This window comes from Nyctereutes procyonoides, unplaced genomic scaffold (genome assembly GCF_905146905.1).
Source record: "Nyctereutes procyonoides isolate TBG_1078 unplaced genomic scaffold, NYPRO_anot_genome, whole genome shotgun sequence".
Classification (NCBI taxonomy): Eukaryota; Metazoa; Chordata; class Mammalia; order Carnivora; family Canidae; genus Nyctereutes; species Nyctereutes procyonoides.
This window is the reverse complement of record NW_026575052.1, coordinates 34,865,911-34,885,239: the sequence shown is the minus strand read 5'-3', so window position 1 is coordinate 34,885,239 and position 19,329 is coordinate 34,865,911. Positions and strand designations below refer to the sequence as shown.

Sequence of the window (19,329 nt, the reverse complement as noted above, 5' to 3'; positions counted from 1 at the left end):
TTCATTTAGTACTTGTTTTCAGTTTTTGGGGGCTATGTTCATAGAAGTGAATTTGATGGATAATTTTGTGTTTAAATTTTACAGAGCAATAATTACAGCATAACAACAACCATGCTTTTTGTAGAAATTATGCTGTTTTGAGTAGACATCTTGTAGTAAGTAGGGGAGAAAGGGCTTGGTTTATGAGCCTATTTAAAAGTCTGAGAAAAACATCTTGTGATTCTAATTATATTAATTCTGAAAGCTATATACTTCATTTTAGACTTTGCTAAATTATTTTCGATTTCTTTCAGCATATTATGACAACACCATTTTTCATAGAGTTGTACCTGGTTTTATAGTCCAAGGGGGAGATCCTACTGGCACAGGGGCTGGTGGAGAGTCCATCTATGGAGCCCCATTCAAGGTAAAACCGAATTTTTATTGTTGTTTATTTGCAAATCAGTTTGGATTGCTTAATCAAAAATGACTGTGCCCTACATGAAAGAAAAGTGCATTTCACATTTGTGCACAAAATCTGGCTAACTTTATCACATGTTTAGGATTATACAGTTATAAGAGCAGCACTTCTATCAAGCATTCTAAGTTGTCTTATTGCTAACTTTTATGCTAGACTGAATTCAGGTGGAACTACAGGGAGTCATGAGGAAAATGTGAGTCAGAAAAAAACTAATATAACTTAATTCTTGATATCTGACTGTATCTGATCTCTGGAATTCTGTAAATGTAAAGGATTTTTAGGACATTTCATATGCTATCATATTTTAAAATATTTTATTTAACACTATATGAAGTTTATATTAATCTGCTTGGATTGTTATAATAAAATGTAACTGATGGGTTGGCTTAAACAATAACAATTTATTTCTCACAGTTCTGGAGGCTAGGAAGTACAGATCAGCTTAGCATGCAATTTCTGGTGAAGGATCTCTTCCTGGCTTGCAGATGGCCACCTGCTCGCTGAGAGAGCATGAGCTCTGGTGTCTCTTCCTTTTTTTTATAAGGGCACTAGCACTATTGGATTAGGGCTTCGTACCTATGACAAGTCTTATTATTTCCTTACAGCCCTTTCTCCAATATAGTCAAAATGGGGATTAGAGTTTCATCATATGAATTTTGGGGAGACACAATTCACTCTAAAGCAGAATTCATTCTAAATTAATGCACAACAGACCTCTGTAGTCTAAAATGTATGCCATAACAGGAAATCACAAGGGACAGAAGAAAGAATTAACCTAAAAAATGTTAGGAAAAAAATGTATTAATCAAGAATAGGTCAGTGATTTGTTAACTGCCAACAGATCTAAAAAGAAAAAAAGAGGTAATGTCATAGTTAAAATACAAAAAATAACAGTGGGTTCAAATAAAAAACTACAAGTTAGGTTATTTATTAATCTGATGTTACCAATGTCATATTCTTTGAATGAGTAAACATCAGTGGCTCTTAAAATACAAGAATTTTTAAAGACATCATGTTGATACTAATGAAAGGGCCTGAAGTTTCTTTTAATTTTTTACTGGGTTACTGTGTGATTCTTGAGAAAAATACTTGAACTATTTGCTTTAATTTCCAGACAACAATGGCCTTACAAAATGAGGTATTGTTATAATTTTAAAAATCTCACATGTCACTATAAAACGCTATTTTGGGGACCCTGGGTGGCGCAGCAGTTTAGCACCTGCCTTTGGCTCAGGATGCAATCCTGGAGACCCGGGATCGAATCCCACGTCGGGCTCCCAGTGCATGGAGCCTGCTTCTCCCTCTGCTTGTGTCTCTGCTTCTCTCTCTCTCTCTCTCTCTCTCTCTCTCTCTCTCTCTCTCTCTCTCTCTCTCTGACTATCGTAAATAAATAAAAATTTAAAAAAAAACATGCTATTTTGTATTTTACCAAATTGAGATATCTCATGATTTTAGAGCTTCCATCTAGTAGGAAGCATTCCTTTATTCTACTGTTTGGTGTAACAGAATAGTATTTTCTCACAATTCCTTTCTAAATTGAGTTTTTTTTTTTTTTTTTTTTTTGCTTATTATAGAATACTGTTATCTTGTTAAATTTTTCAATTAGGCCATTTTTTTTTAAGATTTTGTTTATGTATTCGTGAGAGACACAGAGAGAGAGAGGCAGAGACACAGGCAGAGGGAGAAGCAGGCTCCATGCAGGGAGTCCCAATGTGGGACTCTATCCCAGGACCCTGGGATCATGACCTGAGCCAAAGGCAGATAGATGCTCAACCACTGAGCCACCCAGGTTCCCCTCAAATTAGGTCATTTTTGATACAATATACAGAGTTAAAGACTCTTTGAGCTCAAATCTTTTGAGTTATTTATTAAGGAAAAATAACTTTCTTTCTGAAAAGCATTGATTGCATAATATGGCTATTTTACACATGAGTCTAGTAGTATCAGGTCTGGGTAGGAATTCTGTTAACTGAGAAACTAACATATGTTATGTAGCCCTGCCGTAGCAAGAAATCCACCTTAGAAAGGCTTTCTCTTGCTCTTTGGAAAACTGGCCAATGAGACAAAGGCCAGTTCAGAAAAGATTCACCAAAGACCTTTAAAAAAGAGTAAAGGAGGGATCCCTGGGTGGCGCAGCGGTTTAGCGCCTGCCTTTGGCCCAGGGCGCGATCCTGGAGACCCGGGATCGAATCCCACGTCGGGCTCCCGGTGCATGGAGCCTGCTTCTCCCTCTGCCTGTGTCTCTGCCTCTCTCTCTCTGTGACTATCATAAATAAAAAAAAAAAAAAAAAAAAAAAAAGAGTAAAGGACATAATACAATTATAGTAGATTCCTTAAATTGAAAAACAAGAAGCAATTTTTTCATGACCTTTAGAATGGAGTGAGGAGGGGAATAGCTGAAAACTCTGCAGTGATTCAAAGGTAGTTTTTTTGGAGGAAAAAATAGAAAGTTATAAAAAGTTAGAGAACTTTGAGGGATGGAAACAGGGGAATGACCTTAGAGGTGCCCTTTGTTTCTGTGTATTTAGGCTAAATTTGTGGTTGAGTATATTTAGAAGATGCTTACAGGCTAGTGAAGTAAGTTTAATAGAATTGAAGGAATAGTAAGTATTGGATTTGATTATACTTGAAAATCAGTTAAATAAAACTTTGGCATTTTTTATTAGAAGTTGTATAGGACCTTCTTAACTGAATATGAAGACCCTTATAACAGATTATTTACTAAATTATCTTTATTTTAATTTTTTTTATGCTTCAGGATGAATTCCACTCACGGTTACGTTTTAATCGGAGAGGACTGGTTGCCATGGCAAATGCTGGTCCCCACGATAATGGAAGCCAATTTTTCTTTACACTGGGTCGAGCAGATGAACTTAACAATAAGCATACCATTTTTGGAAAGGTTTGTGTTCAGTTATCTTCAGCTTCTCTGATGCATATGACCAACTTACATAGGAGCTGCCCTCATCAAAATATCTCCTTGGCTATGTATTTATTATTTCTAAAAATGATGGGATATATTCCTTTTACAATGAACTATGAGGGAGTTGAGTTTTTTTGCGTATATGTTTCAATTAAGTCATTGATTATGACTTTAAATTTTCTTTTTTCTTAAATCATACTAATGATATTAGCTACTGTATCACTCAGCTGATATTGTTTTTATATTTTTTAGAAACCTAGGTTTTATCTAGGTAACAACATTTAGTAGTTTAATGTTTATTTTTGTAAATGATGAATTCCCATAAGTTTACAGTGGAAGTTGTGTTGACATTAAAACTTTTTACCTGAAATATTACTTTGAATGTTACCTATTTAATCCTGCTCATATTTAACATCGTATCAGGGCATGTCATTTCCATAGAATTTTCAACAGTTGTCTTTAAAAGGAGATTCTGGAGGTTTTGTTTTCCTAGTCTCCCTTCTAAAAAATATGTTTATGGTTTAAGTCTAAATATGTTAGACATCACTAGTGTATCAGCTCCCTCTACTGGTTCAATAGGAATGGTTTCCCCACAGGCTAGGCAAAACAATTTTGTGAGGATGGAGAAAAAAAAACCAAACTGAGCACAACTGGAAAACTGGTATTATTTTAAAACTCCTGAGAAATGTTGAATGAAAGGACTTATGTAGAAAACATGTAATACAATATTGTTGCTTACAACTTAACAATATAGCTTAAGAAATATGCACATTTGAACCACTGCAACACAGGTTGTCTGATAGTCATAGATTTTCCTGTTATTTTTAAAAACTGAAAGCATATAATAAAATGAGATTTAGAATGTCTTTCTACACCACTTTTTACGTTGCTTATATAACTTTCCCATTAGAGACCAAGTATAACATAGCAATGAGAATTCAGAAGGGCCGTCACGGTCAGCTCTGTTACTTCTTTGAATCTCAGTTTTCTTATCTGGAGAAGGAAGATAATGGCAATACCTGCTTTTAGGATGTTTATGAGAATATAACAAGATAATGTCTGCAAAGCACTTACACATGGTATTGTTATTTGCTTGTTCTACCCAATTCTAAAATCTGAATTTGTTTATTTTGTTTGAAAAGTTGTCATTCAGTAGGAGGTTACTTGGCATCATATTCTCACTTTTAACAAAACCTGATATTAAATATACATTGGAAGTTTTCTAAAAATGTTATTGAGGGATTGAACTCCATTTCTGCTTTTGACCCTTTAAGATGAAGTTGCTTTATTTGCAATATTTAATGCATAGGCTCCTATAGAAAAATATGGGATTTCCTTTTAATTATTGAAAAAATATTTTCAGAAGCCCTCCCTTATTTCAGAGAATGAGTATAATAGTTTGCAGTTGAGCTCTTTCTTATTTGTTTGATAGGTCACAGGGGATACAATATATAACATGCTGCGGTTGACAGAAGTAGACATTGGTGAGGAAGAAAGACCACGTAATCCACACAAAATAAGAAGCTGTGAGGTAGGAACATGATTTCTGAGATACAGCACTTAAATTATCATGTAGAGAAGTGGACTGTTAGTATTTTTAAACTATTGGATGAAGGCTTTATATTGAATCAGCATTACAACTCAGATTGTATCTCTGTAATTCAGGCACAATTTCTGATTAAGAAATTTTTTTAAAATTGAAGGTTTTGGTTACAAAGATGAAACTTTAGTTGATTAATCCAGTGTATGAAAAGCTTGACTTGTAAGAGAAAGTTAGAAGAATAAGGCTTATTTAAGCTCAATGAAGTGCTTTCCTAGTAGTTCAAGAGTGATCCTTCATTGAGGAAGCAAGGTCCTCAAAAGCATTTATTTTGGGGTCAGAAGTCTGAGTTGGTCTTGCTTACGGGGTATTAAGTTTTCTTGAATACTTTTCCCTTTCCTAAAATAAAGATAAAATACCATTTACTTAATTGCACATAGGATTATCAGGAGAATCCAGAGAGGCCCTGTAAGTGGAAGCACTTTATGTAGTAAATATATCACTAGACTTATAAGAGTTATGTGAGCAAAAAAAAATACAGATTAATATCAATGCAAGTAAATACTAGTTTTAATTTTTTGTGAAATTTTTTGTAGGTTTTGTTTAATCCTTTTGATGACATCATTCCAAGAGAAATAAAAAAGCCAAAAAAAGAGAAACCAGAGGAAGAAGTAAAGAAATTGAAACCCAAAGGCACAAAGTAATCAGAAATAATAGAATAATAGAAATTCATTTATTTTGTTTACTTTTGTAACAACTGTTTACTAATGAGGGGGAGGCCAGTGTGGACTGGGAAGCTATCTGAATTATGAGGTTGTTGTTTTTTTTCTCTATGTATTTCTTTTGTTTAAGTGCTGTATGTAACTTAAGCTAAAGATGTCAGATGTCTATATGAGATCTGTACTAATAAATATTTGTGATCACTATAAAAATTATTTATATAAATGAGTTGTTGAAAATTATTCTTTGTTTTTTACTTGTTTTTCAATTAATATATGCTCCGTGTAAAGCACTTGGAAAATCAAGTATGGAGGATAGAACGACTGCATTGTTACATAATTTAAGTTTTTCACTTCTGTTTTGGAGTAAATAAGTTTCAGTATCTTATGAACAATATTTTTCACATTATTAGTTTTGCTTATTTTAATAAAATAGATTTCAGAGAGTTAGATTTCAACTTCCTCTTTTGATGAATTATAGCATCCATATTAGTAACTTTAGTGTATTCATAATTGTTAGATTCAGACAGCTCTTTTTTTTTTTTGATTCAGACAGCTCTAAGTCTAATCCTGCCTGACGCCATTTATATGAAGCAAAGTGTGTTCATATTTCTGAGCTTCAGTTTCCTCATCTTATAAAATGGAGATTATAATTACAACATCTGGTTGTTATGAAGAGAAAATAAGCAGGGGGAATTTGAAAATACCCAGTGGATTAGGTATTCAATCACATTTGTTTCTTTCTGTGACATCCTACATTATAAGGAAGTTAAGCTGCTTTTATAAACTGTCAAACATGAGCCACTTCAATAAGCCCTTAATGTCTTGTGGCGAAAAAAATTCTTATAGCTGAATATTTGATATTCTTCTATTTTTTGATTTATTTATTTTGACTAATTGATCCTTGCGTGAAAGGTTACAGTCCCCATATTCAGATAAAATATTTCATCACTATCCATTATCTTGATAACAGCCCAAAAGTTGGGTGTTTTGGATTTTGTTTTTAATTTATAGCAAATATATTAGGGATGATGTGGCAGTCATTGATTACATCTAGGTTTTGAAATAAAAATTCCTCTGGTTGCCAAATCTTTTATTTTTTTTTTAATATCTGAGAGAGAGTTTTAATAACTTATTATTTATCTTCCTTGGGATGTCTTTAGTTTGAAGCCTCAAAGAGGACAAACAGTTTATTCTTCCCCATGGGCTATTTTTTTTGTTAAGTTTATTGCTTATATATTTTTTTTATTTAACAATGTGTATCTTATCAATTTTTAAATACTGAGACATTTTGGAAGACACTAGATTAATTCTCATTTGTAGTGCTCTCAGGGCTATATATTTATTAGGTTTTCAGAAATCTATTTTGCTAACCTGTTTTTATAAATATAAAAAGCTTAATTATTTCTGTCATGTTTGACTTGATATATTTAATAGGAGTGCTCGGGATGGATTTTTGGTCATTAGTTTCATCTAATATATGAAATATCTGTGGTCTGAGGCCAATGTCTTAGCATTATACTGATCCTTACTATATTTCTGCTGAATACAGAAATTGTGTTCATTGTGTGAACAGCCAAAATGTGTTTCTTCTTGTAAATTCTATTTTATCGCCTTGAAAATACAGTATTTATAAGTTTTGTTTAATTTTCTCAATTTTCTTTCATTCTTTCCTTTTTTTGATAAGAAATTTTAGTTTACTTTCATTTGGAGAGGAAGCTGAAGAAGAAGAGGAGGAAGTAAATCGAGTTAGTCAGGTAAAACTCTAATCCCTTTGTTCTGAATTGCAAAAGACATTAGGGTCTATATCTCATTCATTTTTGTATCTTTTGCACAGTGTATTTTTCACAGTACACCAGCAGGAAGTGTTCATTGAACTGATTTGTAAAATGATTTCTTGTCAGTAATATTTGCAACTCCTAAGATGATATGCCCACTTGAAATTGTAATTTTGTGGGGATTTTTAACCTTTTTTTTTTTTTTAATCAGAACTGGAGTTAAAAAATGATTCAACTTTGTGATTCAGATTTTAATTGCTATTTGCTCAAGTGGTTTGCTAGATGATAATGATTATGGTCATTATGTCAATAAATAGTGACAGACCAAAGCTCTTATATTCATTTTAATATTATCTGTTAATATTTATTAATGTCATTAATTCTCATCACAGCCCTTTGAAATAGGTATTTTTATCTTCATTTTACCCACAAAGAAATTAAGGTATAGATAGGTTATAATTTCCTCAGTCACACAACCAGTAAATGCTCGGATTTGAACCTATGTCTCCCTCAGTGTAAGATACATGAATTTAGAGCAGTGGATCTGTTAAATATACTCTAAAAAAATCATCCTCAAGAGTTTTTACTCCCAAAGATTCTGGTATGTCTTCCCTCAGATGATAAAGAAATGATGGAAATTTGTTGGGAGAGTCAAATGGGAGAAAAGCCAGGGGAGTTGGGGATACAGGCAGTTTAGAGGATTATAATAATAGTAGAGTGTTGAAGGGCACTTGCTGACTCAGTCCTTTAAGTGTCTGATTTTTTATTTCGGTTCAGGTCATGATCACAACATCGTGAGATCGAACCCTATGTGGAAGATTCTCTCTCTCCCTCTCCCTCTGCCCCACCCCTTCTCTCTCTCTTAAAAAAAAAAATATAATTAGTTAAAAGTAATAGTGGAGGGTTGAAATGTAGAGTTTTTTGGGTTTTTTTTTTTGTTTTTTGGTTTTTTTTTGTTTTTTTTTTTTTTAGTGGATAATTCCTGTCCTTTTATCTGTTTGTAAAGAAAACATAACGCCTTTATTTATTTTTTTTTAAGTTTTTATTTATTTATTCATGAGAGACACACACAGAGAGAGAGGTAGAGACACAGGCAGAGGGAGAAGCAGGCTCCATGCAAGGAGCCTGACGTGGGACTCGATCCCGGGTCTCCAGGATCACACCCTGAGCTGCAGGCGGCACTAAACCACTGCGCCACCGGGGCTGCCCCATAACGCCTTTATTATTTTTTTTAAATTTTTTTTACTTATTTATGATAGGCACACATTGAGAGAGAGAGAGAGAGAGAGGCAGAGACACAGGCAGAGGGAGAAGCAGGCTCCATGCACCGGGAGCCCGATGTGGGATTCGATCCCGGGTCTCCAGAATCGTGCCCTGGGCCAAAGGCAGGCACCAAACCGCTGTGCCACCCAGGGATCCCACCCATAACGCCTTTAAATCACTCTTTTATAAATAGATTTTTTTGGCAGTATTTAAAAAAAAAGAAGGAAAACTAATGAACACAGAGGCCTAAAGGATTAGAAGTTTTATTGTGGTAATTAAAACTCTGTAACTTAGCCCTGTCTTACTTGCTTAATATAGTTACCTATTTCTAACCAACATAATAGCACTGACTTAAAAGCACATTATTTTTACCTTTGTTTTTAATTCTTTATCCATGTGCTTCCCTCATCATGGAGAATGGTTTTGGTAGGCTAATGTTGGACATACAGTGAGCACACTACTTCTACCCATTGCATTAAGACTGAATTGAAATGGACATGTGTAAGAAATGTTATAGTCATAATTTTGTCTTGCTGTCTTCATCATCCCAGAGTGATATATTCGATACCATGGATTCAACTACCCCTGTATACCAATATTCTGAACTCTAGGAGACATGGACAAATATTTCTGGGCTTTTATCTCATATTCTTGATTTCCTTTATGAAACATCTCTTTAGATGTCAAAATTAAATTCATCTTTATATAAAAATCTCCTTTTCTTAGGCCTGGCAACATTATCAATCACTCTACCACTCTGATATCTCAGAAGTTGTCCTCTTTAGGTCAGTGCACTAGTCTTGCATTATTCATGATTCAAATTTCTGCTTTATTAAAATGAAAGATACATTATACGTCATGATCCTGTGGATATATTTGTAAATGAATAAAACCACAAACATTAGATCTGGAAATTTCCAGGAACCCCTTTCACTGATGTTTTCTAAAGTTACTAAGTTTCCTTACATACCCATGCCTTCCTTACTCACAACCCCCCCCCCCCCCCCCCCCCCCGACTGCTGCTTTTCCCTTTGCTTGGAGTATGTTCTCCTTTATTTGGCTAATTTGTTTTTCCTTCAGGCTTTAGCTCCACTATCAACTCCGAACTACTTCCACCTCCCTCCCCTACCCATCTCCCACCCAGGCTAAGTTTAACTTCTTTCTGGGATCATATATCTATATATACATATCTATGACCATCAAAGCATATGTTATACCCTACTGTAATTATTTTCTTCTCTGCTACCTGTGCTAAATATTTATTTTATGTAATTTCTATAACCACATTTTATGTAATCTCTATAACAACCACATACAAGAAATCAGTACTCAGAAAGGTTATGTCACTTGTGCAAGATCATGCAATTAGGAAGTGGTGCAATCAGAATTTTGAACTTAGATTTCTATAGCCACTTAAGTCTTTAATATGATTTTGAGTGCTGCAGAAGCTGCCTACTTCAAACTCAAGCCATCTAGGAGACTGGCGGGAAATTGTACAGGTAGCACAGCAATCTGGGGGGGAAGGCAGCTGAGTTCAGTTGGCCCCCTGCCCTTTACTAACTCACACAGGGTCCTGGATATTAGGCTGAGCAGCCTTGAAGAGAGAACAAGGGCAGGAGAAAGGACTTTCTCTATCAGTCTTTTTGTTGAATTAAATTTCTAGTCTAAAGTAAGTTTTGTTCACCATTACTTTGAGATCAACTTTACTAGGAAATTAATTTGGATTTCTTCTATTTGTAACAATCGGATGTGTTAGATGTCTGAAGCATATCTTCCTCTGCTGCTTACTATTGTTCAAAGTAAAACAATCAAACAAAATGTGTAACTGACACTGACCATGGTGAATTTGCTACAAGGTTGAAATGTGCAAGGATACCACTGCAGATAGTGTTGGCTTGCCCTTTATGTTTGCTCTCAAACCTGAAAAACATTTCACAGTGGAAAGACTAAGTAAATTCTTCCCTTTTTTGCCAAAAAAAATTGCAACCTACAATCCATTATCATATGAATAATATAAGCCTAGTATTGTAGTATTGTGTCATCATATTTCTCTCATCTGACTCTGTGCTGTATGATAAAATTATCAAATGTTTGTTCCTGACTCTCAAGTCTGTATCTCTAGGCTAGCTTGCTTTTCTTTTCTCTAGCTGCCTACTGACCATCTCTCTCTATTTGAATATCTCACTAGTAACCCAAGTCCTGGCCAAGGCTTAATTTATTATCTTTGTTTCTCAGACTTCTCCTTATTTTGTGACTTTTTTTTTCTATCCCCTGATATCAGTATCCTCTAGAGAAGAATTTTGGATTCTGACTTTTTTTCTTACTCTTTCTCTGCAAAACCAATTTGTTCCTTGTTCTACCAATTTTTCATCCATGATATTCTCAAATCTATTTTTCCCTTTTAATTTATTTTGCTACTACCCTTGCTGAGACCGTCATTTTGAGCCTGGGCTGCTGCCCTAGTCTCTAGACTGGTCTCCCGTCTCCTTGCTCTTCTTTCCCTTCCACTCATTACCATCAGAAAAGTCTTCCTGATACCTCATTAATATGTCACAGTTACTCTCTGTTGACGATAGAAATAGGACCATGACCTTCCTCTCCTTTTACAAACTCTGCCCTTTAGTTTACTTCTTAAACCACCTAAAAACCACTGAAAAATCAGGTCCAACACTGTTTTAAAAATTAAAAATTACATTCTGGGATTCCTGGGTGACTCAGCAGTTTGGCACCTGCCTTCTGCCCAGGGTGCAATCCTGGAGTCCCGGGCTCAAGTCCCACATCAGGCTCCCAGCATGGGGCCTGCTTCTCCCTCTGCCTGTCTCTCTCTCTCTCCCCCCCCCCCCTCTCTCTCATGAATAAATAAATAAAATCTTTTTAAAGTAAATAAAATAAAAATTACACATTCTTCCATACCTCTGCAGACCTATGAAATTAGAATTTCCAAGGGAGGAGCCTGGGAAGCTGTTTTTTTAATGAATTCCTTGGACTTCTTATCAGGGAAATGTAGGAAACACTGTTAGCAGATCTAAACTATATGCTGTTCTATGTATATGTTTTGTGTTTTCCTTTATGTCTTTGTTCGTATTCTTTTCCCTGCCTGAAGTGTCCCATCCCATTCTGGATGTCAAAGTGATATTTATTTTCAATACCTAAAATACCATTTTTTCTAAATGTCTTTTCTTAATTGTTCCTTTTTCCAATCTAACCTTTGCCTTTCTTTTGATACATTTTCCTTTTAAAAACATCCATTTTTTTTATTACATAAAAAATATATGACTATGTTCTCAGTGTATACTGCTCAAACTTTATCTCCTTTTCTTTCTGCCTTATTAAGTGTGTAGAGTCCTAGGCTGAGTTCTTTCATGGTAAACTGTCATTTTTCAGTGGCAGTGGATTGAAGCAGAAATAGCATGGATTTGGAATCATATACATTCATATTCGCACTTCACTTTCCACAGATACTCTGACCTTGGATAATTTAGTCTCTCTGAGCTTCAGCTTTCCTCTTTGTAACAGTGAAAATACCATGAACTATTTAGAGTTGTGAAATAAGGATGTGGATAGTCATTACTTCTATACAATATGCAATCTCGGAAAATGTTTTTGAAAGTCAAATGTCATACATAGGAACATACTCTATGTTATAATTTATATTTGATTCAAAATCTGAAATCATTGAAGTTTATTGGCTTAGAGGAAAGGAAATTTCTCTAGAGGGCATGAGAAATTCTAGAGTGAGTAAAAATGGAAGTATATTTTATTTATTTTTCTTTTGTACGGTTATTCAGACTGAGAATCCCTCCAATACATCTTACCTTTGGGGTAAAATGAAACCTTGGTAAGAAAAAGGAATACTAACCTTAATATTGGAAAAGTATGACCAATAGATACATTTTTTAAAAGCTAGCCTTAACTATTTTTAAATGTATGTAATAATTAGAACCGAAGTCAAGTAAGTGTCTTTTACGACAACTAAGAACAATTTTCAGTTTCAGTGGTTCCATGAAATTAAATATTTCTAGAGGTCTTGAAAATAATTGTTTCATTATTCATTTACTTATCAAGTTTCTTTTTTCAGTGACTCCACAGTGCGTTAAGCTTTATTCCAGAACCTGTCTAACAGCCCAAGTTAATAATTGGTAAAGTCTGAATTGGGGCTTTACTTTATGTGAAAAGAGAAATAAGATAGAGTCCCCTCTGGTTTATGGATTATCAGTATGGGATTACAGACACTACTTCACCCCACTCATTTATTCGTGACAAGGTGCTCTCCCACATGGGTTAGCTTTCCTTCATTATTTTTTTTAGTATCTTTCTACTACCTGATAAAAATCTTTTAGAATAATAGAATTTTATAGCTCAAAAGGATCTAGTCCAACTTCCTTTCTTTATAGATGAGGAAACTGAGACTCTGGCTAAGTGACTTGCCAGACTGACTTCATTTCCTTTTTGATAGGATTGCATGATAGGAGGATGCCATAGTCACATATTTTGAGTTCCAGAAAGCACATTGTCAGAGTCTTTCATGGTATTCTTGTGGACAACCTGAGGAAATGTGATCTGGGAGATAGTATAGTTAGATGGATTTATAGCTTATTGAATATTTATGCCCAAAGAGTGCTTCATTGTCAACCTGTGCGTGATTCTTTGAACAAGTAAGTTAAAATGTAGTAGAGTACATGTAAATTCTGTACTTTAGTTGAATGCAATCAGCCGAATAGGTATAACACTTAATAGCCCGTAAGCCCTAGTTGAATTATTTAGAGTAGGATCTCTGGAATAAGGAATTTGCATTTTGGGCGACCATATTTGCGGCCTTTTGTTCAATTCAGAACACATTTAAGAAGGAAGGAAGGAAGGAGAAAGAGAGAAACTGACAAACTAGATGCATTCAGAGGAAGGGGGGAGGATCATGAGGAGAGTGATGAAGCCAAAAACCACTGCCCATGGAGAATGCTTGAGGAATTGGACATACTTTGGAGAAGTAAAAACTACATAAAAATGATCCGAGGCTTCAGATGTTTAAAAAGCTTTTATGGAAGATGCCTTCCTTCATTTTGCTTTCTTAAATGATAGTTTTATTCAAATGTCTGTGCTGGTTTAAAGTTTACTCCTGAATCTTTGTATAATTTAAAAACAGATGTCAGAAAATATTTTTCAAGTGAAAACTTACAATCAGACAAGTAGTTTTCATGAGGCAAGTTAAATGTTAGGTCCATTATAAAAGTATCTCAATAGCTAGATTTAAAAATAGTGATTAAGCTGTGTCACACTGACAGTGATACACATAGTATTTCTCTCACTGCAGGATATGCTAACATTTTTACCTCAAATCCTACACTTTAAGAAAGCTTTTTCTCACTTAGAAAGTTACATTGATAGACAAATACACCACTTTTGAGAATAAAAAGTAAGAATACTTTGTCTTCTTGTTTATTCCAAGAAATTAAAGTTTCCCAAAAAGTTGGGATCTGGGGGTAGACATGACATGAAGAATGCTGCAAGGCCTTTTGCACAGAGGTTGTAAGAAGTGTTGGACAGTCTATAAACTGTTTTGCCTCATTAAATTGTACTAAACTTATCTTTCTAGTTTGTATTTAATTTTAAAAGATGTTAATATACTTGTATTCGTCGCATATTTCTGCTGTAACTAATTTATTACCATAAATTTAGTGGCTTAAAGCAACACAGATTTAATATGTTAAAATTCTGGAGGTCAGAAGTCCAAAACAGGTTTCACTAGGCTACATTTTGGGGTATTGGTAGGGCTGCCTTCCTTCTGCAGGCTCTGGGGAGAATCTCTTCCCTTAACTTTTCCAACTTTTAGAGCCTATTTGCATTCCTTGTGGCTCTTTCCTCCATCTTCAAAGCCAACAATAACCCATAGAGTCTTTTTTTTTTTTAAGATTTTATTTATTTATTCATGAGAAACACAGAGATGTGTGAGAGAGAGGCAGAGACACAGGCAGAGGGAGAAGCAGGCTCCATGCAGGGAGCCCGATGTGGGACTTGATCCCGGGACTCTAGGATTATGCCCTGGGCTGAAGGCAGGGGCTAAACTGTTGAGCCACCCAGGGATCCCCCATAGAGTCTTTCTAAGCTTTATCATTCTGAAACAGACTCTCCTGCCTCCTTATTTCATTTGTAAAGTCTTTTGTGATTACATTGGATATACCCTGATAATCCAGGATAATGTCCTCGTCTCAGAATCCTTAATTTACCTGCAAAATCCCTTTTGCCATGTAAGGTAACATATACAAAGGTTTTGAGGACGAGGTGGTGGACATCTTTAGGGGGCCATCATTATACCTACCAATCTCTTTATATTTAAACTAAACTCTAGTATACATGGTAACAAATTGTTAATAGTTCGTTTTTAGTTCTAAAATATAGAACTAGGATTGGTTGGATGGTTGGAAATTACACATTTTTTTCTCCAATTAGAAAACTGTCCAAAAATAGAAGACATTTAAAAAGGAGTGATTTTTGTATGTATCTAAGATTATAAGCTCCCTTCAGGTGTTGAGACACTGGGTGACTAGTTAGCAGTGAGTCCAAAGGGATTCCTGCTTTGGGTGAGAGACCAGATTAAGTGGCCTATAAAATCTTTTTATTTTAAACTATTAAGCTTTTCTGGTTCTATGCTAAAGGTTAGAGAATGTAATAGGGCTTTGAGAGAAACAGAATACATATATACAGGTAATTCTGTGCAATGTAGCAAGTATGTTTGAAAAACAGTTGTGTGTTGGGATTCCTGGGTGGTTCAGTGGTTTGGCGCCTGCCTTTGGCCCAGGGCATGATCCTGGAGTCCCGGGATCAAGTCCCATATCGAGCTCCCTGCATGGAGCCTGCTTCTCCCTCTGCCTGTGTCTCTGCCTCTCTCTCTCTCTCTCTGTCTCTCATGAATGAATAAATAAAATCTTAAAAAAAAAAACAAAACGGTGTGCATTTACTTCAAATTACTCTTGTATATTTTCTTCTAAGTTTTACTATCTGGGTCAAAGAATTAGTTTAATTTTATGTAAATCATACTGAAGATTCAGTGTTTGAAAAGGATTTTTTTGGAAGAAAATGTGTTTTTAAAATGTTTTCAATCAATGTGAGAGTTAGCTTCTTATTTATAAAGCTCTAATTTATACTGACAATTTCAGGAACATGTATCTTTTGCTAGCCATATTTTACCAGTACTAGATTTAATGTAAATGTGTTATTTATCCTTTTGAAAGATTTATTTATTCCTCACTTTTGATTATATCCTACATTTTTTCCCAGAGCATGAAGGGGAAAAGCAAAAGTAGTCATGACTTGCTTAAGGATGATCCCCATCTCAGTTCTGTTCCAGCTGTTGGAAGGTTAGTATGCTACATTATTTTCTGGCTCAGGTATTTTCTTGCCTTTGTAACAAAGTGATCAGTTCTCTCTCTCTCTTTCATTTTTTTTTTTGAAAGATTTATTTATTAGAGAGCGTGTGGGGGTGGAGAGGGGGAGAGGGAGAGGATGAGAGAATCTCAAGCAGACTCCCCACTGCATGCAGAGCCTGGTGTGAGGCTCCATCTCACAACTCTGAGATCATGACCTGAGCAGAAATCAAGAGTCAGATACTTAACGACTAAGCCACCCAGACGCCCTGGTCAGTTCTTTTAAGTCCAATTTTTTTTAAACTAAGACAAAAAACAAAAACATTTTGGTGATGGAGGTAGCAGAGCTTCTAGCCTAAAGGAGGGAAGCACTCTGGCCCTTTCATCTATTTCTGTTGAACTAACTAAATTTAAAATTAACTGCTAAACTTTTAAATTTTGGGATAGTTTGAATAGGAGTTTGCTTTGAAAATTTAATGTTTAATTCAAAGTTGCTTTGTTAACTTTTTCTTTGAAGCATTTTTGTGCCTGTTGGTACGATGGGTAAACAAGTCAGAGTTGAAAGGTTTTGTGAAGAAGTCACTACATTTGAGACCAATTCACTGAGTAGTTATTTCTTACATATTTTAGTAGTTAACAGAAAATTGTCTGTATTGCTTCTCCTTGCAAAGTGAAGATGTTAAATATAATTACACATGAAATATTGAGCCGGTGTCTCAAAGGGGGATTAAAATGCTATGGCTCTGAGTTTAGCTTATTCTCAAAAATTCTATTTCAAAAAAATCTTTTCTTAATATCCTTGTATTTGAAGGATTTGATTTTTTTTCAGCCAGACTACATCAAGCCAACAGAAGAAACTGTTTACTGCAGTACTTTGTTCATAAAAAAGCACCGTTGGTTGTTGTTTGCTTTTTTTCTGTTAATTCTAGTGAATTCATGTATGTGCTAATGGAGCATACTTCTTATTCTATTTATAAAAATGACTCTCTTGAAGAATGTTTCTATTTATTCCACAATGCCATTCAGAAATTGCTATGTTGAAATAGGTTCTTGAACTTTTGATCCCAGCAAAATATTCTAAATCTGAATAATACTAAAATTTCAATAATTTTAGTAGTTTCACTTTGAAGCTAAAATTTACTTGTTTTCACTCTTTTTGTAGTGAAAAAGGTGATACAGTAGGAGATTCAGCTAATGTAAGTATTAATTTTAGCATAAATATATTTGAACAATAGATAATTCAAAATGTTTATAAAAGATTATTTTTTCCTTAAAAGGTAGTGTATGTTACTTTTATAATTATACATTTAAAATTCTGAAAAAAGTCTAAAAATTTGAGAAAGTAAATCATTTATTTCGATTGGAATATTTCCTTCAAGTATGTGGGTAGATGTGTATTTCCCTACAAAACTGAAATCTTATATGTATATGAATTTCTAGCCAATTTTTTTCTCCCCCTCACTACTTGAATGCTCAAAATTCAGATATCAATTATTTTTGTTAAAAGTTTAAATGTTGCTACATGGATATCCATTTATCATAGTATTCTTTTATATACACAATTCAGAGGATCCTCCTTCAAGACTGTGGTGATCTTTCTTTATTAGTTGTATCGGCTATTAAAGCTGATAGAAAAGACCTGAAGGAGATGAAAGAGCAAGCAATGCAAATATATGGTATATGGGTGTTTAGAGATGGATTGAGCACTAGCTCCAAACTTGGCTCATGTTCCTGGCCTGGAGCTGTAGGAGACTATGTCAGGGAGGTACCGATTGTAGAGGGTTGTGAGTGAGTTGGTGATTCACTGAACGATTCTGAGAAGAGGAGTAACTGGTATGATGAGGAAGATAGGAAGGAATCTCAGCTTTCCACCTCGTCCTCATCTACATGAATTAATCTCTGGTTCAGGTCAGTATGCTGGCAAACTGCCTACAGAAGCCACTTTTCTCACTGGGAAAGAATAGAAATGTAGATAGACAATATCCTGGGTGACACACAGGGAGCATAGCCCATGCTGCACAGAGGGACTCTGGGTGAAGTAAGCAAACACCTCTTACTCAGGTATCCCCTACTTACATAATTGGCTTAGAGCAGACCCCAGGAGTATTCCCACCTGGAACAGATTCTTTAAGCCCTCACTAATTCAAGACAAAACAAAAAGCAAAACTGGCCTAGCCTGCAATAAGGAGAGTCTGAAATGGGTCTCTGGAAGTGTAAAGAGAAATGGGATGCCTGGCAAATACTCCATTTCAATTTCTACAGGACGGAGAATGTGAAGGTGCAGAGCATGATGAATATCTTGATGGTGATGAGAAGAATCTGATGAGGGAAAGAATTGCAAAAAAGTTAAAAAAGGACCCTAGTGGAAATGTTAAGTCAGCTGGAGAGGGAGAAGTGAAGAAATCAGTTAGCCGCAGGTGAGTCAATTATTGTACTTCTAGGTATCAGTTTGTCTTTTTATACTTCACTTCAAATTAGCATCGAGTCCTCTATTCAACTTATTTTTTAAACACTATTTTCATTAAGTTTGATGTGTATGCTATTTGTGTGTTAGTCTGTTTGGAGGCCTCAAACAGACCAGTTTTAAAGTATTGATAGCACTGGTCCTATGAGTCAAATTCTACTTCATCTCTCTCTAATCTCTTTTTTAAAAGCCTCTATAAATTTTTATATATGGGGTAAACAATATGTTAGACGTGGAATGCTATGTTTGTTTAATGCCAATATGAACAGTAATGTAGAGAATGAAAAGAGAAGCCCTCAGATTTAGGTAAAATTTGTCAAAACTGGTTATGAAAGTGTGGGGGGGGGTCTGAAAACATTCTTAAATATCTTTTCAAGTCTGATTTATACTGTATACCTCTCCTACTGTATACCTCTCCTAATCTCAGTGGTATCATAAAAGAAATTTAAGTGTATGTCTGGTGATAAAGAGTTGTTGAGTTTGTGACTCTTGAAATTTAACTTAATTGAAATACTCTCCTTTATGATTTTATTATTACAACCTTATGGTATACATTTTAAATAATATTGCTTTAAAAAATGTTTTCAGGGCACCTGGGTCTCTCAGTTAAGTGTCTGACTTCGGCTGAGGTCATGATCTTGGAGTCCTGGGATGGAGCCCAGTGTTGGGTTCCCTGCTCAGCAGGGAGTTAGCTTCTCCCTCTCCCTCTGCCCTTCCCCTCCCCAGCTTCTGTGTGCACTCTCTTTCTCTTTGTAATAAATAAATGAAGTCTTTAAAAATATATTTTCTTTGGATCACCTACATTTGGAGATAATAATAGACAT

At 35.0% G+C, this 19,329-nt stretch overlaps 1 protein-coding gene across 1 annotated transcript in view; it reads left to right on the top strand.

The window, feature by feature from the left end:
• CWC27 (CWC27 spliceosome associated cyclophilin) overlaps positions 1 to 19,329 on the top strand; it is a 194,801-nt gene that overhangs the window by 13,476 nt on the left and 161,996 nt on the right. Inside the window, exons 3-10 of the mRNA XM_055331789.1 lie at positions 294 to 406; positions 3,219 to 3,362; positions 4,816 to 4,914; positions 5,520 to 5,623; positions 7,330 to 7,399; positions 15,956 to 16,035; positions 17,204 to 17,237; positions 18,304 to 18,458. Coding sequence (XP_055187764.1) covers positions 294 to 406; positions 3,219 to 3,362; positions 4,816 to 4,914; positions 5,520 to 5,623; positions 7,330 to 7,399; positions 15,956 to 16,035; positions 17,204 to 17,237; positions 18,304 to 18,458 — 799 coding nt within the window. The remainder of the gene's footprint in view (positions 1 to 293; positions 407 to 3,218; positions 3,363 to 4,815; positions 4,915 to 5,519; positions 5,624 to 7,329; positions 7,400 to 15,955; positions 16,036 to 17,203; positions 17,238 to 18,303; positions 18,459 to 19,329) is intronic.